At 41.3% G+C, this 26,410-nt stretch overlaps 4 protein-coding genes across 4 annotated transcripts in view; 2 read left to right on the top strand and 2 right to left on the bottom strand.

The window, feature by feature from the left end:
* The window catches only part of LOC129734106 (thyroid receptor-interacting protein 11), a 121,625-nt gene extending 106,244 nt beyond the window's left edge, over nt 1–15,381 (bottom strand). The window contains exon 1 of the mRNA XM_055695840.1: nt 14,937–15,381. Coding sequence (XP_055551815.1) covers nt 14,937–15,140 — 204 coding nt within the window. The 5' untranslated portion in view covers nt 15,141–15,381. The remainder of the gene's footprint in view (nt 1–14,936) is intronic.
* Nucleotides 15,382–16,474: 1,093 nt separating this feature from the next.
* On the top strand, nt 16,475–20,185 carry LOC129734107 (exosome complex exonuclease RRP44). The gene is made up of 3 exons (XM_055695841.1): nt 16,475–16,785; nt 16,843–19,707; nt 19,778–20,185. Exons 1-3 carry the CDS (start codon nt 16,746–16,748, stop codon nt 19,807–19,809), a joined length of 2,937 nt encoding a protein of 978 aa, XP_055551816.1. The 5' UTR covers nt 16,475–16,745; the 3' UTR covers nt 19,810–20,185.
* A 613-nt stretch (nt 20,186–20,798) lies between these two features.
* Nucleotides 20,799–21,473, top strand: LOC129716550 (ADP-ribosylation factor-like protein 2-binding protein). The gene is made up of 2 exons (XM_055666380.1): nt 20,799–20,989; nt 21,054–21,473. Exons 1-2 carry the CDS (start codon nt 20,888–20,890, stop codon nt 21,390–21,392), a joined length of 441 nt encoding a protein of 146 aa, XP_055522355.1. The 5' UTR covers nt 20,799–20,887; the 3' UTR covers nt 21,393–21,473.
* Nucleotides 21,395–24,329, bottom strand: LOC129734110 (nuclear pore complex protein Nup93-1). Its single transcript, XM_055695850.1, has 5 exons — nt 24,165–24,329; nt 23,924–24,096; nt 22,513–23,870; nt 21,648–22,453; nt 21,395–21,584 (listed from the first exon to the last, which is right to left on the bottom strand). Exons 2-5 carry the CDS (start codon nt 24,082–24,084, stop codon nt 21,465–21,467), a joined length of 2,445 nt encoding a protein of 814 aa, XP_055551825.1. The 5' UTR covers nt 24,085–24,096; nt 24,165–24,329; the 3' UTR covers nt 21,395–21,464.
* Between the last annotated feature and the right edge of the window lie 2,081 nt (nt 24,330–26,410).

Here is a 26,410-nt window from a genome sequence, read left to right as displayed (position 1 = left end):
GTGCTGTGCCATAATTGCTATTCTCCATAGTTTCCAGAGAGTCAAGCTGTTTATAATTTTACTCCGATGCGGTTTGCAGGTTAAAATGGGGACGCCCAGCGAGGCTATGGCTGCGCGTATCGAAGCATTGTACGGCTATCTCGCGCAACAAACCGACCGAGGGTGCACGGGGTCGGTTCACCTGTACAAATTTACCATTGCGCGATAGTGGCGATAGGTCCGTACCTGTCCGCCCCGGCTGTGGCTGGGCATGTATGAGGCTTCGGTGCTTCGCAAAACGGAACCAGGGACGTGGGAATTACACATATGCGAACACAGTCGCCATTCAATTGAGCTGCACCAGAAGGCGGGGAACGGATGGCGGTGAAATGAGGTGGCGCGAAGGTTTCCAGCGGAACACAAAGTCACAAATAAAGTTATAATAAAAGCGCTTTTTGTGATAACGAATAATTTTTCTCCCCGCACAGGGGCCTGTCTGGCGTGCGGTTGTCAGCCATGTCGTGTTTTTAGAGCCTAAAAGGAACGTTGGGCAGACTTAGCTCAAATGTGGTAACGAATTTGAAACGACTTACTGAGACTGTACTTACTTGGGATTTGAAAATTTTATGTTATTCAAATATATTGTTCTGTTATATGTTGCATGCAAAGGTATGTTCAAGGTTGGGGAAGAAATTTTCAAGACTGAAGTTGAGGAAAGAAGGGTTTTCAGATGATTCAAGCTATATTTACTAGAGTTATATGGGTCATTCCATATGAAGTGTACATGCCACTTGGACACGACCATCACAGATTTTGCTCAAAGTTGGGGGAATTATTCATCTACTGTCTCTTTGGAAAAATCCCAATTTTGATATCGATTGGAATACCCCCCGCTCTCTAGGACTTCTTGGCAAAGTCACGCAATTTTTGTCAAAAATCTCTTTTTTCTTTTTCTTACAATTCATAGACGTAAGATGTCCGAAAAATACTGATAGATGATTTTTGAATAAAATAAACCAAGGAATCCAGAAAAAATATAAGTTTTGACCGGAAGTGTTGCTAGATGAATTATTTTTGTATTTGAAATCAAAATTTACATTTTTCGACAAATGCAGCCATTTTCATTTTAAATTTGATAATTTCATCGTGTTCCTTGGAAAATTTCACAAAAGAAACAACTATTCCGAGGTAATATAAGCCAATCTCGAGATATAACATTTTTACGAAAGAAGTTGTAATCTTCGTAATTATTTTATTTCATAATTTATAGACGTACGACACGCGAAAAATAGTGATAGGTGAATTTTGAAGAAAATAAACCAAGGAATCCAGAAAAAATATTGTTTTCGACCAGAAGTGTTGCCAGAAAGATTATTTAGGTATTTTAAAATTAAATTTGCATTTTTCGGCCAATGCAGCTAATTTTATTTTAAATTTGATGGTTTCATTGTATTTCTGGGAAAATTTCACGTAAGAAGCACTTACCACCCCGTGGTAATATGAGCCAATCTTGAGATATAACATTTTTACGAAAAATCAATTACGAAATTCAGAACTATTTTCGTAAAACTGCTATATCTCGAGATTGGCTCATATTACCTCGAGATGATAGTTGTTTCTTATGTGAAATTTTCCAAGGAACACGATGAAATTATCAAATCTAAAATAAAAATGGCTGCATTTGCCGAAAAATGTAAATTTAGTTTTAAAATACAAAAATAATCCATCTGGCAACACATCCGGTCAAAAATAATTTTTTTTCTGGATTCCTTGGTTTATTTTACTCAAAATTCATCTATCACTATTTTACAGGTGTCTTACATCTATAAATTATAAAAAAAAATTAATTACAAAGTTTACAACTTCTTTCGTAAAAATATTACATCTCGAGATTGGCCCATATTACCTCGGGATGATAGTTATTTCTTATGTGAAATTTTCCAAGGAACACGATGAAATTATCAAATTTAAAATTAAAATGGCTGCATTGGCCGAAAAATGTAAACTTAGTTTTCAAATACAAAAATAATTTATCTGGCAACACTTCCGGTCAAAACTTATATTTTTTCTGGATTTCTTGGTTCATTTTCTTCAAAAATCTTCTATCAGTATTTTTTGGACATCTTACGTCTATGAATGGTAAAAAAAGAAAAAAGAGATTTTGAACAAAAAATGCGTGACTTTGCAATAAACAGAGGGTTCCCACAAAGCGGGGGGTATTCTAATCGACACCAAATTTGGGATTTTTCCAAAGTGAGAGTAGATGAATAATTCTCCCAACTTTGAGCAAAATCTGTGATGGTCGTGTCCAGGTTTGTGCTTTTCGTGGTCACTTCGTATGGGATGACCCATATGCATTTTAAATCCACTTGATATAATGTTTGCGGTAAAAAAAATTGACTTTTTTAGATGGTGATGAAAAAAAACTATGACAGATAATTGAGTTGGATAAATTTCCCATTAATGATAATTATATTATCTTATTTGCAAACAAAAATCTACACTCTTGCGAGCGGCCTCCCGGCAGTTAACCGGAACATTCGCCTTGGCGGACGAAAACATACGTGTAGGCATGCTTTCAAGCTCTTTCTTCGTTTTTTATTAATTCCTCCTCCGTTTTCGCGACAAAATTGTTGGAATAGATCATGCGCTTCAAGTTTGCCCAGAAATTCTCGATGGGACGCAGCTGGGGGACGTTGGGCGGATTCGTTGACTCCGGTACCACATCGATATTCAGCCGCTCTATCACCTCCAACGATTGCTTCGAGTAGTGGGCCGACGCCAAAACTGGCCAGAACACCGTGTCTTCGCCCTTATGGTATTTCTCGATTAACGACGCAACTTCTGGCAGGCACTTCGTACTATAAATTTCCCCGTTCACGGCCAGCCCGGACCGAAAGAAGAGCGGCTTTGACATCCCCTTCTCGCTGATTGTCAGCCACAGCAGCACCTTCTTTGGGAACTTGGTGTGTGAAATAAATTTCAGGAGCTCACTTCCTTCCTGGGAGAAGTGAAATACGATGTACCCTGCCAGTCGTTTCCATCCAGGGTGAGATAGGTCTTAATTTATGCCGCCGCTGCGGTGGCGCAGGCCACAAGGCACGGGACTGCGGTGCACCTCCCAAGTGTCTGGTATGTACCGGTAAACGGGACGCCAAACACGTCATGGGAGGCCCCAAGTGTCCGGCTGCACGGCCGGCTACTAAGCCGCAGGCCTGAGGGTGATACAGTTAAACCTGAACCACTGCTATGCGGCGCAGCAGCTGCTACACCAAGCGGCTGCTGAGTCGTTGTCGGACGTGGCCATCGTCTCGGACCCATACCGTATCCCAACCGGAAACGGTAACTGGGTATCGGACAAGTCTGGGAAGACGGCCATTTGCACGACAGGCAGGTCCCCGGTTCAGGAGATTGTGTCGACCTCCAGAGAGGGGTACGTTATTGCCAAAGTGGATGGAGTATTCTACTGCAGTTGCTATGCTCCGCCAAGTTGGTCTACCGAAACGTTCGCGCAGATGGTCGATCAAGCAACCGTGAAACCGACGGGCCTACGGCCGTTGGTGGTTGCGGGTGACTTCAACGCTTGGGCTGTCGAGTGGGGGAGTCGCTGTACAAACCAGAGGGGCCAGGTCTTGTTGGAAGCTTTGGCAAAGCTCAACTTAGACTTGGCTAACGTTGGTACAAAATGCACCTACAGTAGAAACGGTGCCGAATCGATTATCGATGTGACGTTCTGCAGCCCGGGACTTATCACGAACTGGAGGGTAGACGACAGCTACACGAATAGCGATCACCAATCGATCCGCTATGAGGTAGGCGTGCGGAAGCAAGCAGCGAGTAGGGCCAATATTCCATCCTTCTACGGCTGGAAAACATTGCATTTCGATGCAGATGTTTTTGGGCAGGCAATCAGATGGAAGCACGAAGGGGGTGAACTGCTCCCGGATGTGGACCATCTAAATTCGATGCTGTCATGGGCGTGCGACGCCACGATGCCTAGGTCTCGTCCGCCTAGAGAGGGTAGGCCACCGACATACTGGTGGAGCGATACGATAGCAGGCCTGCGCAATGCATGCCTCCGTGCAAGACGGAGGATGCAGCGCGCACGTTCCGACGAGCAAAGAGCGGAACGCGGTGTCGCATTCAGATCCGCTAAGGCAACGCTTAAGAGCGCAATCAGAGCCAGCAAACGAGCCTGTTTCGAACGACTCTGCGCCAGTGCCAATTCGAACCCGTGGGGTGACGCCTACAGGATCGTTATGACCAAGACTAGAGGTGCGCTAGCCCCGGCCGAACAATCACCAGCGTTGCTAGAAACGATTATTCAGGGCCTCTTCCCAAGCCACGAACCAAGTCCCTGGCCTCCGGCTGACGAGTCACCACCTACCGTGAGTGACGGCAGCCGTGCAGAGGCTGACGATGCGGTAAGGGTGACGGAAGATGAATTGATCGAGATCGCAAACTCCCTGAAGGTAGGCAAGGCTCCGGGACCAGACGGAATCCCGAACTTGGCCATCAAGACGGCCATCAAAGAAGCCCCCGGGTTGTTCAGGGCGGTCATGCAGAAATGCCTTGACGACTGCCTCTTCCCGGAGGCCAGAGGCCAGAGGCTGGTGCTGTTGCCGAAGGTTGGGAAACCACCAGGTGACCCATCGGCATACAGACCAATCTGCCTGCTGGACACGGCGGGCAAGGTGCTTGAGAGGGTAATCCTCAATAGACTGGTGAAATATACAGAAAGTGAGAACGGTCTATCAAGCAACCAGTTCGGTTTTCGAAAAGGTAGGTCCACGGTGGATGCAATTCTCTCCGTCACCAGAACGGCTGAGGTTGCAAACCAACGCAAGAGGAGGGGCATTCGTTACTGCGCGATCGTCACGCTTGACGTGAAGAACGCGTTTAACAGTGCCAGCTGGGACTCCATAGCCTTAGCGCTACAGAGTCTCAGAGTGCCGACGTCGCTGTACGAAATTCTAGGCAACTACTTTCAGAATCGAGTGCTAGTGTATAACACAAACGAGGGTCAGAAAAGCGTTCCGGTTACCGCAGTTGTACCGCAAGGTTCCATCCTGGGTCCGGTACTGTGGAACGCTATGTATGACGGCGTGTTAAAACTAACACTCCCTCCAGGGGTGGTGATCGTGGGCTTCGCCGATGACATAACTCTTGAGGTCTATGGCGAGTCTATTAGAGAGGTAGAGTTAAAGGCCGCGCTATCAATACGCGTAGTGGAAGACTGGATGCACTCCGGGAAACTGGAGCTAGCGCACCATAAGACTGAAGTTATTGTTGTAAATAACAGAAAGTCTGAGCAGGAGGCATCGATTAGTGCCGGTACATGCACTATCGCCTCAAAACGCTCGTTGAAGCTTCTGGGGGTTATGATCGACGACAAGCTCACGTTCGGGAGCCACGTCGATTATACCTGCAAGAAAGCTTCCATGGCTGTGGCAGCGCTGTCTCGCATGATGGCAAACAGCTCAGCGGTTCGTAGCAGCAGGCGCAAAGTCCTTGCTAGCGTGACCACGTCCATACTCAGGTATGGAGGACCAGTGTGGTCCAAGGTATTGAGTACCTCGTGCCATCGCGGCAAACTCGAGAGTACGTACAGGCTAATGTGCCTAAGGGTCGCGTGCGCATACCGAACAGTGTCGTACGAGGCGGTTTGCGTCCTGGCTGGCATGATGCCCATCAGCACCATCGTCAAAGAGGATGTAGAATGCTTCGACCAACGCGACACGAGGGGTATTCGCAACACCATACGGTCATCCTCAATGGCCAGGTGGCAGCGGGAGTGGTCCAACACTACAAAAGGTAGATGGACACACCGACTCATTCCAGAGTTAGCAGGCTGGATTAATAGGCACCATGGGGAAGTAACCTTCCATCTGACACAGATCCTGTCAGGCCATGGCTGCTTTAGGCAGTACCTACATAGGTTCGGGTACGCCGAGTCCCCTATGTGCCCCGCTTGTACGGGTGCGGAAGAAAGCGCAGAGCATGTGTTCTTCACATGTCCGCGCTTCGAGCGGGTACGGTACGAAATGCTGGCAATATGTGGGATGGACACCACGCCAGAGAATATAGTGCGTAGGATGTGCGAAAATAGGGAAATCTGGGATGCGGTCATCACGGCAGCATCACAGATCGTTAGTATTTTGCAGGGCACCAATCGACGGGAAACCATCGACGTGCCCCAGTTAGTTAACGGTTAACTAACTGGCCTGTATAGGCTGCTCTGCTACCCATAGAGGTAAGTGCGAAAAGCACGACGGGCCCTCTCCCTGAAGTAATGCCTAACGGCGGTCCCGGGGAGACAAAGGGCTTTAGCTGTTCAGCTTAGGTTGCTCAGCATGGGTAAAAGCAGGGTGAGATAGGTCTCGTCCTTCATCACCACTGCCACGTCAATTCGCCGTGAAAATCGACTTGACCATCATATTCAACCGCTGTCGCTGCGTCGTTGCCTGCAGCTCCGAGACCAGTGGACGGGACTTCCGCTTCCTGACATGTATGTCCATGTTCTCCAGATACTTTTTCACTGTTTTACCGCATGCACCAACCTCCCGGCCAAGTGCACGGAGATTTAGCTACTTTTCCCTCCGTCTTCCTCTTCAGCATCCTTTGAAGCTTCTTGTCGCTCAGGGTCGTCCGGAACAGGGCTTTCTTTCGATGCTCTGATCATTGTCCAATACTGTCAAGATGTTGCAAATGCCGGAACGGGCATACCCGGCGTCCACAAAGTGCCGCACGATGTCCGTTTTTGACGCGGCGGGGTACCGTTCTTTGAACGCACACACTTATGAACTTCACTTTTTTTGTCCTTTTTTTTACCGCAAACGTTAGTTTTTTCTTGAGTTTGGTTTTTTTTTCTGGTTTATAGTTGCTTATTTAGGTTATAAAAACAAATAATAATCTGCTTAGGAGAGGTTTTCTTTTCAATTTGGAACTTATTTCACTGTTTCCACTGGTTTACGTTTTCAGGCATTTTATCTGAATTCATCATGTAATTTTCTGATCGTTCTGACTTCTAAAAGTTGGAGATATGTTCGGGATTGTTTTATTTTCTTATTTTCTTATTTTAATATTTTTGTTTTCGATTTTATGTGTATTATTTTCCTTTTTGATCTCAACTATTTTTAAAAGTCTTTTTCGTTCATTGGATTACATTTAGATTTTTTTTTTGTTTAGAAAAGGCTTAAAAATTTACAATTGCTTTTATTTCCGATGTTTTCCTACTTTCAGATGATCTTAGAATTTTTGTTTTATCTTGAACGTTTTTTTTAGCAAGGTGCATATGTAAAGGAGCGGCCAAAATTACCAAAATGCGAATTTCATATACTGAATATGAGCAGTTTTGAGCACATCATTTTGTAGTTTTTGATCTATATTTTCATAATTCCTCAATGAAATCTTGATACATAGAAAGGTTCACATTGAAAAACCCCTCCAAAGTTACCTTTCTCAAAAATTAAGAAAAGAAATTTTCTGAATGTGTTGGAATATATCAAATCCTACTAAAGCTGTTATGCCATGTTTGCATACAGTTAAAAGCTTATTTTATTAGGTTCATTAAACTAAAAGAGTAATTGATTTTAGCCCAGCAGAATCTACCGCAGGCTACATAGAAAATATGCGAAATTTTCCTAATTTTGACCTTTGAAAACATTAAATGTAAGCATAGTTCCTGAAAGTGTGCCTGAAAGCCCAGCTTGTGCTCTCCAAGAATTAAAATTAAAAGTTTGCGGAAAATTTGCATTTTTATAGAAAAAGATGAATAAAAGATTATCACTTTTCATGTAAATTTTGAATTTTTGGGCGATCGATCAATGAACTTTATCGTATATCGTACGAATTTGGTCCAAAACACATCAAGAAAACGTAGAATTAGTATAATTTTTCGTTTGTATACACTGACGATTTTTTCATTATTTGGAAAAATTATAAGATTTGCCACAATTCTCGTGGCTTATGGACAACCCCTTGTCACTACAACACTTTTCTCAAATGACAAAATCATCTCAGTAGAAAACTAACAATTTGACACCGAAAAATTAATTTTGGCCAAAAATCTTAATTCTCCGACCATTGCACAGTGGGCGAAAAACGTGATCGTCAGCCTTTTCAGTATAAAGATGTCATTTGAATGCTATAATGTATTCGACAAAGTTTTTGTAGAGCTTAAGGGGCATCTTTTGATGCAAATAAATTTTTGAATTATTCACCTAAAAGTGAGATAAAAATATAATTTGTTCAATAATTTTTTAAATCAAAACAAAGTCTTCAGCAAAGTTGCAAACTTTGCTGAAGACACTTTGGTTTTATCTCTTGAATATCGACCACATACAGGTAGTTTTATACACAGACATTCCTAAAATTTCTAAAAATCGAAAAATACAACATAACTTTCTCTGATGTGATTTTAGAGGCCTTGACATTTTTTCATATTAAAAAAAACACATCATTCTGCTGAACATAGCTTGGGCAAATTTTCTACTTTTTCTTAGGGTATAGGATATTTGAAATAAAAAATGCACTTTTTCGAACTAAAAAACTGCAAAAACAACAGTCTTCACTCGAGAGATGGGGATTAGTACTAGCTTTCCCAGGTGGTTTTTAATTAGTTTCTTGCATTCTCTTAAAGACTTGGGCCTTGGCGAAAAAAATTAGTTTGTTGGTTTTTCGTCGTTTTTTCATGTATTTTTCTTCAAAGATGTACAGAATCGCAAGGATTTATTTTTTAAATGTCCAAATATTGCCTTTCCACCTTGCATTTCCATCACTACCACGTTATTAGTCGTTCCTTTATTTACCCAACTATTTCCCTGCTGAGACACGCAATAATAGAACATGCAGCATGAAGAAAATTCATTCTCTGGTCGGCAATATGATTCTAAAAGTAATTTTGAATCATATAGCTTGACTAATCTTCTAAATGCATCCGGTTTTTAAGGTATTTCAATATTAAATTTTAAAAATTTAATTTTTTTATGGAAATACGCTCTTTTGTCAGTTATTTACACGCAAAACTTTTCCTTATTACTTTAGAAGCAATAGCGCAAAATTACCTTTTAGGTAACAATTCCATTACTAAAAAAGCAATAAAATTCTTCCCCAGTCAAGTAACAACACATACTGTCAAATATTTAGCACGTGTTATGAGAGTACGACTATCTAATAATGGTCGTTTCAACCACATGCAACGTTTTTTCTGCCGAAAAATGCTCTCTTTCTACCTCAAGTCAAAAAAAATCACACACCGTCGCATAAGTTGCACATGTTACAAGTTTTTTCAATCTCCAATTCATCCGGTGGGCGTGTATTAGTTCGCTCGTTGTATGCATACGGAGTAGCGAAAAAATATGACAAGAGCTGCCAAGCAACATTTTCCCCGTCATAGAGTATGCAAACGTTGATGATTTCAAAGACTTGAAATGCGCCTTAAAATGACATCACGATCTGTAAACTGCGTCAGAGAAAAATAAAAACATTCGCTTTCTTGCAAGCTATTTACAGCACATAATCATTGGTTCATGGAAACTCATTTGGGCCTGTTTGAATATACAAAACTCGTGCCCATTCAGAACAATATTCGCAACTTCGGCAACTCTGGTCAGACAGTATTACATATTTCCATTTCAAGTAAACACTGGGGGACAAAACGAAAGTGTTTCTAATTGGACATTTGAGGTTGACGGTTGAGATTCTGATTATGTGTGGATGAAGGGAGACAAAAATGAACCAGATCGTTGCATCAATACAAATGCAGCGAGTGAAGTCTTGCCAACACATGCATTGCGGTGCTTGGCTGTATGTTCTCCTGCAGAAACACATACAAGCTTGTGGCCGTCATAATTTTTATTACTTTTTGTTTGTTACTTTTTGTGTATAATGCGCAGTCATAAGACACAAAAAGTAATAAAAAATTGCCCAAAAGTAATAAAATATTCCCCGTTTGCGTTGGGTGTAGATTTATTTAAATATACGATCGATGTAACACAACTCCCCGCGGTTGTACTTGCCAAAAATGATATCGATAACGAATTCTCACAACTAATCTAGTTGATCGAGACCGCTTCAGCCCTCCAGCTTAGCGTGCGATATTGTTGATATTGTATATGATTTTTTGTAGTTTTTAATTGGTCGGCGTGCGTCCAGACCGAACCAAGTGCCATTTTTTTAAAAATTGAGTTTTTAACATCAGTGGATGTTAAATTTGATAATCTATCTTTCATGATAAAACGAAATCATTTGAACCGTTTTTAATGGTATTATAACAAAATTCCTTGCAGCAGTTTGCAGGAAACATACGGGGTGGTTAAACTTTGATCGCCGATTACTCGAAATAAAGTTTTTGTCGCTTAGTTATCTGGTCGCACGCCGACCAATTGTGTGTCAATATTTCTGTAAATTTCTGTCTTCTATAAATTTTTGACAGAGAAAAAGCATCTGAATCAACTGAAAATCCAAATACGAACACAGAAGAAGTAATACGCTAAAACATTCCATTTCTCCGCGTTTGTGTTGGTTGTTCAAACTAAACTATATTGGAGCGTGTTCTTCGTGACACTTGAGTAAAGATTTTGCGCTCGATGTAGCCGGGAAAGTGGAACAAATAATGTACCATCGGACAATTGCATTTGAGGTCGACTCACAAGACTAGATTGAAATGGAGATCAATTATTGATGGTATTCATGATAGCTGTGAGTAGCTGTGTAATATGGAGGAAATGTTGTAGAGCGGATGAACTGCAATCGGGTTCAATCGAACAAGAAGCAAGAACGAAACAACATCCGGAATGTGTCACAGCCGGAAGTGCTACAGCAATCAGCGGATGGTAAGTACCCGTTGGACAGTCAGTCTATTACACAACCAAACGGTACGGGCACAAAACACAGCCAGTTTCGGTGCGATATCGTACCGATATAATACGCTGTCATTACTGCGTTTAAGCTTGCGCAAAAGGCAATTTTCCCGTGCCGTCGCTGGCTGCGCGCGGTAAAACCACCGATTCGTTCCACTAATCTGCCTGTTCGAGGTAGTGAATCATGGGGGGCGAGGGTGGAGAATACTCCGCGTGGCTAGGGTTCCGCGGAGGGCCACCCGCATTGTGGCGATATGTGCCACGTTAATTTTGTGCGAGCAAACTATACAACAATTGGCCTTAACGTTGAGAGTAATATTTATAATCATATTTGCAACCAGTTGCATTTTTTATGAACACATTGATCTAGCTTTGAAGTATTGCAGCTAGCATGTGACAGATCTAATCTCAACTGTTTACAACTTTATTGCAGGCAAAAATGTATCCCACTCCCACATATGTATTCAATCGCCAAACCTCTGATTCTTCTTATTGCAAAGTTCCTATGACAGTTGTTATTTCATTGCTAGTTAAACAATGTAGGTGAAATTCCAAAAAAGGCTCCGAATTCGTGCATTGCATTTTCACTCGCCTCAGATTGCGCCTTCTGTTAGACAACACTGGTGTGGCTCTAAAACCCAAACTAGAAAAAAAAGTAAGATTATAGGTCTTTAGTCAATCCTGTGAATTTTGGTGCCCCCAGCCGCTTATATTTTCTCAGAGACCTAAATGAGTTTTTTCGTAAACATAACGTTGAAGCGACGAACCCGGCGAGCAATTACTATGTAAACACTCACGTAAGTGACGGGTTTTAGTGATGGCTAAGAACCTTTTTTTTTTGTTTGTTAATCTTACTAGAACAGCTATTTCGAGCTTTAGGGCAGCACTTTTTTCGCTTTTGTCGACCAGTGCAATTAATGCCTTCACCGGAAAAGAAGAAAGCAGATAAGGAAAAAAATAGACGGTTTTGACAGCAACTACATTACAGAGCCGACAAGATGGTAAATGTCACACCAAAATGGGGTGTGCTCACGTAAAACACGTACACTCAGTATTTGCAGGTGATTTTGTGTTATCTATTCTTTCTGCTTGAAATCTTCCAACAACTCTTACTTCAGAAAACCGAACGATTCATCAGTGATGCGATAAGTGTGAAGAATCACTTTTTCTCTGTTCTGTTCCATGTTAATGTTAATATTTGATTATATTTTTATTTGCTTTGATGTGATGATTCCTAACGTAAGTATTTAATCCGTATAGAAGAGGTTTTAACTTATAATACGAACGAATTGTAACTGGTGGATGTAACTGTTCCTCGTTCGCTTTTGCTATACTTTGACGTACTTCTGGAATGATAAATGGATGTGAATCGCCAGTAAGGCGATAATAAGAAGCCCTGGTATGCGTCAATAGTTCACGTCAGACCCTCCCGAGATAAGCAAAATTTGGATTTTCCATAATCAGGAAGAAAAAAGTGCTGTCAAATGAAGTGACATGCAACATTTTCCAGTTTTCCTTCATCATAAATTTGGATTTTAAAAGTTTCAAGTAGCATAAATGAAGTAAGGCAGTTATTAACTTGGATTTTCGATAACGACTAGAATAAAAAATATCTAAACTTGGTGATTGAAAGAGTATGTTTTGGAAATCCATCCAAGGTCCATATTAATTTGTTCATTTATTATTAAATTATTATCCTTAACTCTTAAAAAACATGCTATCTAGTTTCGAAAATATAATGCTTCATTCAACACGATGTTTAGAAATACTATCTCACAGTCTGTCGGGTAGGTTGTCCAAGAAAAATCGATGTTAAAAAAGTTGAGGTGCTCAACCCTAAATTGAATGATAATGTTATTTATAGTATTTTTGCAGAACGTTTCGACTTTCTAAAAAATTGTTCACAGATTGCCTAAAGCTAAAAAACCACTTGTTTGTCATTTTGATATTCTGTTTGATTCCCAAATTTTTCCCGTGTTTTTATTTTTGTAGGATTATTTTTGAATATTTTGCATGGTTTCGTTCAGCATTGCATTCAATTATTTGACTCACAGAGCCCATTGAACATCGCAAAAAAGTGATTTTTTTCATAACTTTTAGATAAAACCCTCCGAAACACATATAAATAAATTTTGAGGTCAAAAACTGAAACTTTTACTGCAAAGCGGGATTCATGACATAAATTAAAATGAAAAAAAAAATCTTGATATCTTATCGGGAGGCTGAGAAAATTGGCATTTTTATATGTGATGGTACTAGACTTCTGCAACATCATTTTTTGAGACACCCTACAGTTGGGCTGTTTGAAGAATCTCTGGTTGTGCGTTACTCCAGGTTTTTTTTTTGTAATACCTGTACCAAAACATCGTATTTTAATATGTTTTTATCTATTTAAAAACTTTTATGAACGCATAGCCTCCTATGTCCATACTCGAACCGGTAGTAACAGGTTAAATTGTAATTTCTGTTTGATTTCCGAAATTATAGCAGTAGCGTCCATTTTTCATTCAATTTTTTTAGCTGTCGAACTCCATTAGGCCTAGGCCTACACGAACACTTTTTACGAAGCATTTTTTTCTCTTGTTACCAGCTATCAACAAAGAGTTCTGATCTTGAGTTGATTTTGAGTAGTAAATATCTTCACAACTTGACCCTTCCGTGAATACTAGTTTTTTATAAGTGACTGTGAATGGCGACGAATTCAAGTTAAATGTAAAAAATAATGGAACTCAATGCATCTGTGCATACTAGTATAACTAGAAGGGATGATTTTGTTTTGGTACCATTGCAACACGGTGTTTTACTCGCTCATTTTAACCCATCGGACACGTGCTAGGGAATTATGATCATCATCAATCAATTTATCCTTTTTCTGATGGTGCTCGAACCACTAAACACTAGGTTGTTGGCCCAGAACCTTTCTGTGGAGTCTACCCGAGCGCACTAAAAGCTGAACTCGGTGAATGGGAGAAAGCGACCATCAAAGCAAATTGGGATGCCATAAGCGGATTACGACAACCGAAAAGATTCATAGAGCCAAATCGCGAGAAGAGTCTCGTGCTGCTTAGGTTAAATAAGAAAGACCTGAGGACATTCACTAGTCTTATTACAGGGCACTGTCCGAGTAAGTATCATCTCAAGAAGATAGGCAAACTTGATGATGATAAATGTCGCCTTTGTGGCATCGAAAGCGAAACTTCAGAACATCTACTCTGCGAATGCCGAGTATTAAAACAATGCAGATTGCGTATCTTCGATAAGGGCACATAGAACCTTCCGAAATTTGGAGAGGAGGTCCCGGTGAGATAACTGTGCAATGTAGCAAGGACATCAACTCGCCAAATAGTGATGTACCTCCCTTTAGTGGGCCGAGACTGAAAAATTGTCACTGAATTTTATTGTTTATTTCTGATCACTGATCATAGCTCGTAATTATCAAACAGAAAAAAATGAAAGTTGTTGGTGGCAATATAGTTGCCACTGCCTGATTAAGTTGAAGCATACCACAATAGATCAAAAAATGGTCGCAGTGGTTTAGTCTTCTACAAGAGAAAAAAAAACATGATGTTTTTGCTTAAGACGATGCGAATGGTGTTGACGTTGTCGGCATTCAGGAAGCTAAAATTTTAAAAAGTTAGTGGGGAAGTACGTTGGTTTCTAGACAGATGCAAGCTATAATAGTATTACCTAAATGTGTTGCATTAGCTGGTTATCAGTTGACACCTAAGTAATACTTTACATTTTCAAATAAGTTCCAAAATATAACGAAGAAATTTCAATGAAAAAGCGACAAACAAACTATCATGCAGAGAATCATCAGCAATCACCCCTTCTTACTACTAGTTTAACTAATTTTCCGATGTTCTATCCATGTAAAATGTATTGTCAACAAACAGGTTTTTCTGTATTTCATCAATATTTTTGTAAATTAGTGGTGAAACCATACATATTCATTTTAGCCTTTTGCCACTAAAATCATGATTGACAGGTAAAACTTTTCGTATAACATCGAATGTATTTTTTTGAACAATATTTTTCTATTGGATAAATTCTAAAGAACATTCGTTGTATTCACTTTGAAAACGAGTATCCTACCTCTTGATCCTGAGTCGCACAAAGTCCCGTTAGCTGTCCAATTTTCTGCTGGGCTTGGTCGAGCTCCAAAACCGCATTAAACCGGCCGGCAGCCTCGTCCTGTTCGGGTTCATTCACTATCCCCTCTGCTAGGACCTCCTGCGCAAAGCTTGTGATTTGACCCTTCACCTTATTCAAACTATCGTTGAGCTTAAGCCACGACATTAGTACATAGATTCCCTTGGAATTTCGCTGTTTTCTTCACGAGTCGCACTGCCCTGCACGGCACTGGTTGCCTCTACCGGAACCAGATGCACTTTTTCCACATCACAAACGTTATCCGAGGACATACACAAAGGCGCACACAAAATTGCGTCGAATTATTCGGCCAAGACTATGCGAATATTGGACAAAACTTTTCCAGATTCTTTTACACGTACACCACACGCAAATCAAAACAAAAACATGAAATTAACAATTGACGTTTATCATGCTGGCTGGTTGTCTATTGGGCTGTGAGTTTCACGCAGCTGACAGCATTATACGATTAACTCTCTTGTTAAAAAAATCACAGGAAGGTTGTAGGCAAAGCCACGACCGCAAGGTTGAAGTAGAATACTTTTACAAGAAAGATAACCCGGCTGCTTGCGTGTCAGTCATTTTTTCTAGTAAATAAACGTTGACCGTTCATTGGCAGTATTGTAATTTCTTTTTGTTTGATATTTTGAATGAAGTTCATTGAATATTTTTGAATTTTGTGCAAATAAGAAGTTGAAGTGCTGCCGAATTGTAATATGCACATTTAATACGACATCATTAAACGGGAACGGAACAAAGGCTACGGTTATGCAGAACGCGAATGACGGCGCGATGCAATTCGCCTTACCGTGGTGAAATGTACAGCTCTTTTTAAGGCGAAGTAGAGCTATACATTGCAACACATTTCGTCTTGCCGAATCGCATCGTGCCGTTATTTGCGTTCTGCATAGCCATACCCAAACACTAAGCGACGCAAACACGTATTAATAGTCAGAGTATGCATGTAAAAAAACTTTGGATTATAGCGCAAAACGAGAAAATATTAACTCTTCAAATATTCATTTATGTTCTTCAAATTTCAGTTGTTCAATTTAATATCCGATGAAATGTCTGTTTATTATCTGATGAAGCTCTTATATAGGCCAAATGATGCATTCCCAATTTATTAGGTCCATAACTCTGCCGACCGTGCTTGGGAAAGCGCGGTATAACGACCAATCAGAGGTCGAATTTTGTGTTTTGACAAGGCTTAAGAATTTTCAATAGTACAATAGTTCGAATGATAAAATTGCAATTTCATGCATTTGGTAGGAATCTTAGAAGATTATCTAATCGATTGCTGCAAAAACGAAGGAAATCCATCGAAAACTAACCGATTTATCAGCATTTGAAGTTGGACATATTTCTCACTTTTTTCAGTTTTAGATTTTCATTTCACATCCCTATGTAGCCGAACTTCCTGAGAGAAGTATTCTACTTCAAAAAAAATTATTCTAACAAAAATTTGTTTCAGACTGAAATATAACCTTAGCAATTAACAGTGATTGTAGCCATTTTGATGATCAGAAAAAAACTTGTTTTAACTTTGGATTAAAGTGTTAAATATACAAACTGTTGAGAAACAGTACTGGTTGTTTTTCTGCAGTTCAAATTTTTCGTAATAAACGTGTAGTTGTCAAAGCACAACAAAAGTTGTGTTTGTTTTGCACGTTTTGTACACCGGGCAGCCACGCGATTGATGCTCGCTACTTTTCTGTTTTTAATCGGTGTAGGAAGTTCCAGGTGCTCAATATGTTGACCAACAGGGTTTTTATGAAGAAAACGAGAAAAGGTATGCTTGTAAAATGTCGCTTATTACTTATTGCTCATACTAGTTTTTGTTTCGAAGGCGGTATTATCAAGGTTGTGCGCGAGCATTATCTTCGAGATGACATCGCTTGTGGGATTGCTTCCTGTGGCTTGTGCATCCTGTCAGCTAACCGAACCAGCCTGGATGCGTCGCCTACCAGAGAGAGCAGCCTGTACGATTGCCCGCATTATCTGATGCTGGATACAAACATAATCCTTTATCAGATCGACTTTCTCGAATCGGACGCGATCAGAAACGTTATCGTGCTGAGTACGGTTCTGGATGAGGTCCGACATCGTAGTCCGGTAATCTTCAAGCGGTTGAAAAAAATTCTGGCTGATCCTGGGCGGAAGTTTTTTACCTTTGTGAATGAGCACCATCGGGATACCTATCTGAGCAAGGATATTGGAGAATCTGCCAACGATCGGAACGATCGAATGATTCGTAAAGCTGCGCTTTGGTACGGCCAACATATTCGACAGGCAGATTCGAAGAGTAAGTTGAGAGTGGTGATTTTAAGCGATGATGCCGATAATAGGAATCGGGCGCAAAAGGAGCATTTGCTCGTTTCCTCGGTGGCTGATTATGTCGGATCATTAACCGCCCACCCAGAGTTGAGAGATAAAGTGTTCAGCTCTGAGAAGTGGCAAGATGAATCAAAAATTATTTTTCCGTCTCACCTTACTGTGGCACAAATTCATGATGGTATCAAAAAAGGCGAATTATTGCAGGGGTCTTTCTTTGCTTCACGTGATAACTTCCTGGAAGGCAATGTGCGTGTGGAAAGTTTCGAAGAACCTGTTCTAATTCAGGGTCGATTGAATTTAAACCGTGCGGTAGACGGAGACGTGGTCGCAGTACGAATGCTGCCGAAAAGTGAGTGGAAATGCCCCAGCGGAGTGGTGCTGGTGGATGAGCAAAATGTGGACGACGATGAAGTAGAAACGGCGGATCCGGAATTCAAGCAAGGCTCGGTAGGAGAGAGAACACCTACCGCTGTTGTGGTAGGCATAATTAAACGTAAATGGCGTCAGTATTGTGGCATTTTAGCTGCAAACCCGCTAGCAAAAGCCACTAGACATTTGTTTGTTCCTTCCGACAGGAATGTGCCTAGAATTAGAATCGAAACGCGGCAATCCGCGACACTAATTTCACAAAGGATTGTCGTAGCGATTGACTACTGGCCGAGACATTCGAAATATCCTATTGGACACTTTGTTCGAGCATTGGGAGCAATTGGGGAAAAGGATACGGAAAATGAAGTGATTCTATTGGAACATGACATACCACATGGTAGTTTTTCAGCCGAAATTCAGAGCCAGCTGCCAAAGCTGCCATGGAGTGTGGAGCCTGAAGAATACAAGAAGCGTGTAGACCTCAGGGATATTACCATTTGTTCCGTAGATCCGCCGGGCTGCACAGACATTGATGATGCACTTCATGCGCGAAGGCTCGATAATGGAAATATAGAAGTCGGTGTACACATTGCTGATGTTACGCATTTCATCAAACCTGGAACAGCTCTTGATAAGGAAGCGGGTCTTAGAGCTACAACGGTTTACCTAGTAGACAAACGAATCGATATGGTACCGGACGTTCTAAGTTCAAATCTCTGCTCCTTGCGAGGCAATGAAGAACGGTTGGCATTCTCCTGCATCTGGGAGTTGGATGATAATGCAAACATTCTGCACACGAAATTTCACAAATCTGTAATTAAATCGGCAGCAGCTTTAACCTACCAAGAGGCCCAACTAATTATAGATGATCCAACACAGACGAACCAGACGGCCAAATCTCTCCGTCTGCTGAACAAACTGGCCAAGTTGTTGAAGCAGCGCCGAATTGATAATGGAGCCCTGGTTTTAGCATCGCCGGAGATACGGTTCAATATTGATAGTGAAACGCACGACCCAATCGATGTGGTAGCCAAAAAAATGCTTGAAACCAACTCTATGGTAGAGGAGTTCATGTTGTTGGCAAATGTTTCCGTTGCGGAAAAAATCGAAAGCGAGTTTCCAGAATGTGCCATGCTGCGTCGTCATCCTTGTCCGCCAGATGCTAATTTTGATCCGTTGAAAAAGGCAGCCTCGTATCAAGGCTTTGAAATAATCACCACTAGCGGTAAAGAGCTGGCGACTAGCTTGGATAATGCCGTCAAACCGGAAAACCCCTACTTCAACACGTTACTACGAATTCTCACCACACGTTGCATGATGCAAGCGGTCTACTTTATCAGCGGAACCATTCAGCAGTCCGAGTATTTCCACTATGGGCTTGCTTCGCCAATTTATACGCACTTCACATCGCCCATTCGTCGGTATGCGGATGTAATCGTTCATCGGTTGTTGGCGGCTTGCATCGGTGCGGATAGCACTTATCCAGCGTTACTGGACAAACAGGCCAGTTCGCAGCTATGCAACAACCTCAACTATCGCAATCGAATGGCACAGTATGCAGGACGAGCATCGGTTGCATTGCATACTCATCTGTTCTTCCGAGAGAAAACCGAAGATGAACAGGGATACATTCTATTCGTTAAGAAAAATGCCATCCAGGTCATCATTCCCAAGTACGGCTTAGAGGGTACAATTTATGTGGCTGGTAAAAATGGCGAACAGTTGAAAAATGGTCCCAGCTTCGTGTACTGCGAGGAAACTCAAACACAGCGCTGCGGAAATGTAGAGTTTCATGCCTTCGATCCAATTACGGTACGCCTGAGTCTGGACTCGACCAACGTGCAACATCAGCGTTTGGTGTTCGAATTAGTATCTCCGTTTATTGAAGGGTTCAGTGTCGCGGCCCTGGAAACAGCTACGGAAGCGTCGTGTGACGGCAAAACTAAGCGGAAGAGCGCATCGTCAGTAAAGGAGTCAGAAGACAAGTCGACAAAAAAGAGCAAAAAAGGTACGGTTTATTTTAGGAAAATTTTAACCTTGTTTTACAATAGCTATTTAACACTATTTTTGCTTTGCAGATTTGAACAGCACGAAGCGCAAGAAGAAGTAATAAAAAACATAAAACATCCGTTAGACTAATAGCGAATTTCTTTATTCCACTGTGTGCGGGCAAAACTGCCGAGGAATAATAAAACAAAAACGCCATTTAAGACGCAAGTAAAAAAGAGATGCCAGATAATTGTTTACGAACAACTTAGCACGTGCGGTGGTGGGTTGAAGCTGACAAATTTCACAGTGCGCTTCGGGCAGCACGGCAGGTCAAAACTGGGTCAAAATCGAGCGAGTAAAAAAGGGTTTTGACAGCAGTTAGTGCGCTTCCAGGTCAAAACGAGGTGAGCTGGTGGAATAAAGAAATTCGCTATAGAAACGTATTGGATTAGGAGGTATTAAGAATCGTTTTACCTTCGGAATAAAGCATTGTGCATTTTGCCTAAACTTGAGTTTAATATGGTTTTTGTTCTGGTGAAGCTATGGGTAGGGATCGCAGCTGGATGCGGACAGCCTCTTACTAACCATTTACAGGGACTTTGGTTTCATCTTAGATTCCTCAGAAGAGATCGAATCTAAGCAGTAGGCATTATAATTTTATAATCCAAGTTATTTTTCCTAATTTTCGAGTTGCGTCAAATAGTCAAATTCGTTTCTAGTTGCGTAAAATAGGCTATTTGAAGTTTGTATGAGCACGGTAATTTTGAACTGAATTGTGTAGAACACGCCTACAGTAAATTCTTGCCAATTTTCTTTTTTGTGCAAATACACCGAATATAGGCGTTTTTTTTCTATTTGCAAGCTTTTTGGGCTCTATGGGCACATCTGCAGGAGTTTGGGAGAATACAATTTTACATGGAGCCAACATTATCGTTGAGTATCGCTCAGCTTCGAAAACTATTCTTCGTTGTCAAGTAGTTTTTTTAGGTTACAATGGCATCACTGGATTCCACGTGCTGTACACAGTCAATTGTTGCACATATGAATCCAAGTACGGCCGGTTTGGGCCACGTGCAAACGGTGGTTCGAAGTTACCTTGGTTACCAAGGGGGCATGCAATCGAGCTCGAGTTTGTTTTAACAACCTATTGTCAGTGTGTTATCGCGAACATCCGAAAGATATTCTTCGACAGAAAAGCAATGGATTTTGGTGAAAATCTCACGGGTCGTCAAAATTCTACAGAATACTTCGATACTGTTATTGGCCATATTGAGGATATTGTAATCGGAGAGGAATTTCAGGTTTGTGGACACGTGAACTGCATATTCGTTTTTATTTCAATTTGACACCAAAAATCCAATTTAGAATATGGCGAACCAATTCATGGACTGCTACTATCATCTGTTCGAAGCGGGCGAGGAAAATAAGATCGTCTATACGGAAGTTTACCAGAAATACACTAGTCTGGTCGAAACGTTTATAGTGAAAAATTTGAACCGTAGAATGAGTTATTTCGACATGGATCTGTTTGCATTGGAATTGGAAACCAAAAAGAATCAACTAGATGGGGAGATTTTCGAGTTGCTCTACACGCTGACCGATTTTCTCGCTTTCAAAGAGATGATGCTCGATTATAAGATCTTCAAAGAGGGTCGTTACGATGATCTGGACCAGGGCTTTAGTGTGACTAGTCTTCAACAGTAAAGTACGTTTCGCTTGAACGATTTGTTCTAATTTAATAATTCAAAAAAACATCAGCATTTGAAGGACTCTAAACTAGTGCATGAGAATTTCCGTTTGAACTAGCCGATTGTTAGTATCGCCCGGCATTCGATATGGAACGGTCGCTGCCATGTTGGTCAGAGCCTTCGCTTGCTCGCGAAGATAAGTCAGTTGCTAAAACAAAAAAAAAAAAATCATTCATTTTCATTCCTTTCACTTTTGAACTCTAAAAATTGCCTTCTCCTTTCCGGCGTCGTCAAATTTGGCAACATCTTTACCCTTCAAAGTTTTGTACTTGTTGTAAGCAATATCCATTGTGGCAAGCAGCAAATCAGGGATTACTTTGCACACAACGCCGCCAAGACGTTTGAAGTTGTGGACGCAAGTTTCCAAATCGGACATTCTTAACGGAACCAGCTTGATCCGTTCTAGTACCTCCAAGGCTGGTTGGTAATTTTTATTGTGAAAATGATCAAAGAAAATTACCAGCTCTTTCAACAAAGCGAATGAAGACCAAGTTTGCGGGTCACAATGCTTTTCAGCTCCCACATATCTTTCAGTGAATTCTAACGCTACGCGCTGCATTCGCTCCCGCAAGGAACCAGGCTTGTTCGGCTGGTGAACAACTTGCGAAAGGATAATCGAAGTATAGCGCAGAGCTTGTTCGTGATTACCTGCCAAGTCGAATAGCTTGATAGCATCCTCAAACATTCCTTTCTTAACGAACTCTTCCGCGATTAATTCACAAGCCATGGCTGCATCGATATGGCTGCTCTCGAACTGATCAATCAATCCTCGAGAACGGATTCCATCTCGCTGCATTTTACCAAAATGCAAGTCAAAATCTCGACATTCAATGGCTAAGTCTGACACGCACACGAGGAAGAGATTGCGCCCTTCGGTGTCCTTCAGGTTGCGTAAAAAGAAGAAATACTGCAAGGCTTCAGCCGGATCGGTGATTTCGAATTTTTTCACGTAGAGCATGATCAGTCGGGCAATGTTAAGACGACGCATCGGTTGTGGATCTTCGATGTCTACCGATACTACAATAAACAAAAAATAAATTAAACAAAACAAATTAAGAACACAAAATCCAACTTACACAGCGGTTGCTGCAAATTTCTAGGCCCACCAATCATGTGCAGCTCATTCAAAGCTAGAGCAATGTGCACAGCATGAGCACGAAACTTTTCGAAACGAGATAGGAACTCGATTCCGGCTTCAAACTGTCCAGTCAACGCCAGCACCTGATAATACAGATGCGGCTGTTCATTGGCGTTGAAGTGTTTCTCACCGTACTGCTCGAGAATCATAGCCTGCAGTCCGGAGTACGTCAAATGTTCCGAGTTGTCATCCGACTCGGGGCGAATGAGCGATAGCTGAATCCACAGGAAGTCGTCTGAACTGTTGGCCACTTCCGGATGCTGCTCCTGGATGTCACAGCAGCCGATAATGCAGTAAACGGCTCGCTTGTATGGATCGATTGCATTTCTAATCTGTCTCTTGTACTGCATACGAATCTGCAGCTCTAGTTTCGGATTGATTTTCTGGCTTGGATTTCGATTTTTCTCCTCTAGAACAGCGATAAAATCATCGTGTCCCGGTCCAGCCATTTGCATACATTTGAGGGCCGAAGCGATGTCGCCACATCGTAAGCAATAGTAAACCATTGGCCACAGCGGTTTACCATCTACGTGGCCATCCTGCAGTCCAATAAAGCTCGAATTGTTCTGATTGGCGAACTTTAGTCCTACGAACGAACCGACTAGGTTTAAAATACTCGGGATGCCGCCGCGCTGGGCTTCTCTCAAATGTTCCGAAATAATTGTTTCCATAAACAGCTTATAGCGATTCTCCAGATAGCGCTTTGCTTGTTCGATAAACTGCGTCTGGGTGCTGCGTGTCCTTAGTGGATCCTGCGTTCTCGGACTGGGAGTCACATTCGTGATATACTTCATGATCTCCCAGATATCGTTTACCTTGGAATCGTTGAAGCTCTCAGCTACCAAAGCAAAACGCTGAACCAGCGATGGGCGCATTGCTCCTTCATTAACCAGTTTATTGTACTCGTAAACTTCCCGAGCGTAGGCAACTTCCTGGTTATTCATTGACGATCGGCCGCCGAAGGTACTCTCATTCAAAATAGTCGGTTCTGGGCCCTTACGGATGTCGATCCAATTCTGGGATGGTCCAATCAGAGCGTTCATCAACTTAACCTTCTCCAGTTTCCAGTCGTTCATGGTATGTTCCCATTTTTGGTTTTGCGCCGCCTGGTACGAGTTCTTATGTACTTCCTCAATAACAGAGAGTATCGCGTTCTCCTTCTCGTTCCGCAGGAAACTCTGGATATCAGTAGTAGAAATTGGATCCAGTGGTTCGAAAGTTTTTCTTGAGCTCAACGTTTCCAGTTTTTGCGAAATTTTTGGCAAATCTATTCCTCTGTGTCCCAACAAGATGTGTCTGTAAAAATCAAGAAATTAGAAACATACTTTCAGGTATTTGACACCACATACGCCTGCATGTCTTGTGCTCCGGTTTGAGAGACTCTAGAGTGTAGCTCTTGAGTTGCTTGCAAAACTTGTGATAAAGTGCGCTCCACCCGAGGCAGATCATCGGAAACCTGCGTCTCATGGGTGAGCTTCTGGGCCTGCTGGAGAAGAGCGCTGAAATCCATGTTCACTGTAACCTAAAAAGGGTGGAATACACAAATGCTAGCAAAGGGTAGTTTAAGAAAGTAAGCCACTTATAACTTGCCTAATTTCAAAGACTCGACCAACAACTAGTTTCTTTTACTATTTAAACGAGATGATAGTAGATTGTACTGCGAAAGACCGAATTGGGATGATCTTAACATAAAGCAGCCGGGAAACTCGTTTTCGAGCGGCACTCTAGCTGTTTACGCTAAGCAGGTGGATTCTGCAAATTTGACTTTTCTCCTTTTCATTTTCGTTTTCGGTTGCACCGTAGTGGAATAACACCCAACAAAAGCATAAAAAAACCTAAATCCTCACACGCTCCTTCAATTTTATCATCAAATGAGTATCATCTATTCTGTGTTGTATTTCTTTTCTAAATGATCGGCGTGCGACCAAACCGAACCAAACGCCAGTTTTTTTTTAAAATTGAGTTGTTAACATTAAAATTAATAATCTATCTTTCCTGAAAAAACGAAATCATTTGAACAGTTCATTATGATATTATAACAAAAATTCTCTTCAGAAGCTTGCAGAATCTCCCCGAAAAAAAATTAACGATATATTTTGTGGTGAGAACAGTAACTAGACAAATTGTAAAGATAGTGTCTCTACAAGTGCTTTATACATGACTTGTTCGAATTCTACCTCCTTGTCAAAATACAGCCTAATGAGCATTTAAAGAGCAAAAGAGCGAAACCAAGCATGCTTACTGGCCGTATTTACTCGTTTTTGTGTTGTATTTAAAGTTTAGAGTTACTGAAAGTTGAATTTTGTAAATTTTGTTTTGTAGACTGGTTGGAGCCTGAAAGAAAGCAACAAACTGCAATGGCAGTGAATGAGGATTCGTTTCGCAGACTAAGGAGTAACTTCTTCCCAGTTTTGTTGATTTGTGGTTAATGACAACAGAGCAAAAATTATTCAGGTTTTGACTGATAGACATGTCGCTCAATAGTGAGTAATTGCACGAATACTATATTTAGAGTACGTCCACTTTGAACGAAGAACAAATATTTTTTTTCGGATCTGCTGCATTGAAGTGGATTTTAATGGGGTTGCACAGTGGAACACTTAGAACATCAAACCCACCACTATGGCATCGCGCCATGTTCCAAAGGCTAATATCTCAACGTATGTGTAAACGAGATAGTATATCACTGCCACTAATAGATGAAGAAAAAATCACTGCCACTTTTCATACACCTTTATATGACAGCTGACAGTCATTAGTTGACTTTTGCGTACATTTTTCCATCTTTTGACAACGTTTCATTTTTAAAACCAAGGCTACAACTATCTCGGAGGCGAAAAAAATAAGTTTTTGCTGATTATTTACACAGAGCGATAAAGCACGAAACCGAAACCATCCGAAAGGATTTTCTTCGCCACTATAACCAAAAATACTAGCATTTTTACGTAATATAAGCGTTCAACCGGGTATTACCGGAAACATACGCACTTAAAATTTATTTCCGGGTCTCGGTAATTTTTGCCGAAAACGGCACCACTAAATGCTCGGTTAAAAAAAAGACAGCTATCACATTTTCTCGTAAATCTCGCACCCGATCAGGCAGTTTTTGTGCGTGCAAAGCACACGCCGTTGGGAGACTGCACATCAATTTCTAAAGAGACGAGTAAGAGCAGTTCGGATTGCACTGTACATTCGTTTCCAAAGAGACAAGCACTGTTGCCAACTGTACAGATTTATCTGGAAATGTACAGATTTTCTCTGTTTTTTCGGTACAGATTCTGTACCGTACAGATTAGAGATTTCGAGAAAAAGTACAGATAAGTACAGATTTTTTAGATGGTTGGAAAAGATTAGTCAAAACTTTTTGACCGACTCTGCAATGATACAATGAATTCGATCTTGCAATCCACGCACCACGAATTTCCAGGAGATTGAATCGCAATGGCTCGGTAATATGCATTACCGAGCCCCATTCTTAAGTTAGCGAAAGTTATATTGACAATCGAGCTAGTTAGTTTGGAATTAATATTATTTGAGTCAACGCAGTCACAGTTTTCTCTAAACAATTCACGTTGAAGCTGTATATAAATAAATAAAAGAAAACTTTGGGCCAATGGTACAGATTTTGGTACAGATTTTTCTCGGAAATAGTACAGATGAAAAAGATTTTTGCAGCTCCCAGTACAGATGACAATGTGGCATCACTGGAGACAAGTAAGCGCATGTAGCATGTCACAACACACTTTATCCGTCTCTTTCCGGAGATGTCTCTTACTCAGGGATCGGGTGCTACTCATTTTTTTTACGAGTAGAATGCCACATCCCTGTCACCAGCG

The sequence above is a fragment of the Wyeomyia smithii genome, chromosome 1, assembly GCF_029784165.1.
Source record: "Wyeomyia smithii strain HCP4-BCI-WySm-NY-G18 chromosome 1, ASM2978416v1, whole genome shotgun sequence".
NCBI lineage: Eukaryota > Metazoa > Arthropoda > Insecta > Diptera > Culicidae > Wyeomyia > Wyeomyia smithii.
This window is presented reverse-complemented; position numbering and strand designations above follow the sequence as displayed.

Coding starts and splice junctions, on each gene's coding strand:
- LOC129734107 (XM_055695841.1), top strand. CDS start 16,746: ATGTTGACCAACAGGGTTTTTATGAAGAAAACGAGAAAAG. Junction 16,786..16,842: donor TATGAAGAAAACGAGAAAAG/GTATGCTTGTAA, acceptor TTTGTTTCGAAG/GCGGTATTATCAAGGTTGTG. Junction 19,708..19,777: donor GACAAAAAAGAGCAAAAAAG/GTACGGTTTATT, acceptor TTTGCTTTGCAG/ATTTGAACAGCACGAAGCGC.
- LOC129716550 (XM_055666380.1), top strand. CDS start 20,888: ATGGATTTTGGTGAAAATCTCACGGGTCGTCAAAATTCTACAGAATAC. Junction 20,990..21,053: donor TAATCGGAGAGGAATTTCAG/GTTTGTGGACAC, acceptor AATCCAATTTAG/AATATGGCGAACCAATTCAT.
- LOC129734110 (XM_055695850.1), bottom strand. CDS start 24,084: ATGGATTTCAGCGCTCTTCTCCAGCAGGCCCAGAAGCTCACCCATGAG. Junction 23,871..23,923: donor GGAGCACAAGACATGCAGGC/GTATGTGGTGTC, acceptor TGATTTTTACAG/ACACATCTTGTTGGGACACA. Junction 22,454..22,512: donor AAATTTGCAGCAACCGCTGT/GTAAGTTGGATT, acceptor TGTTTATTGTAG/TATCGGTAGACATCGAAGAT.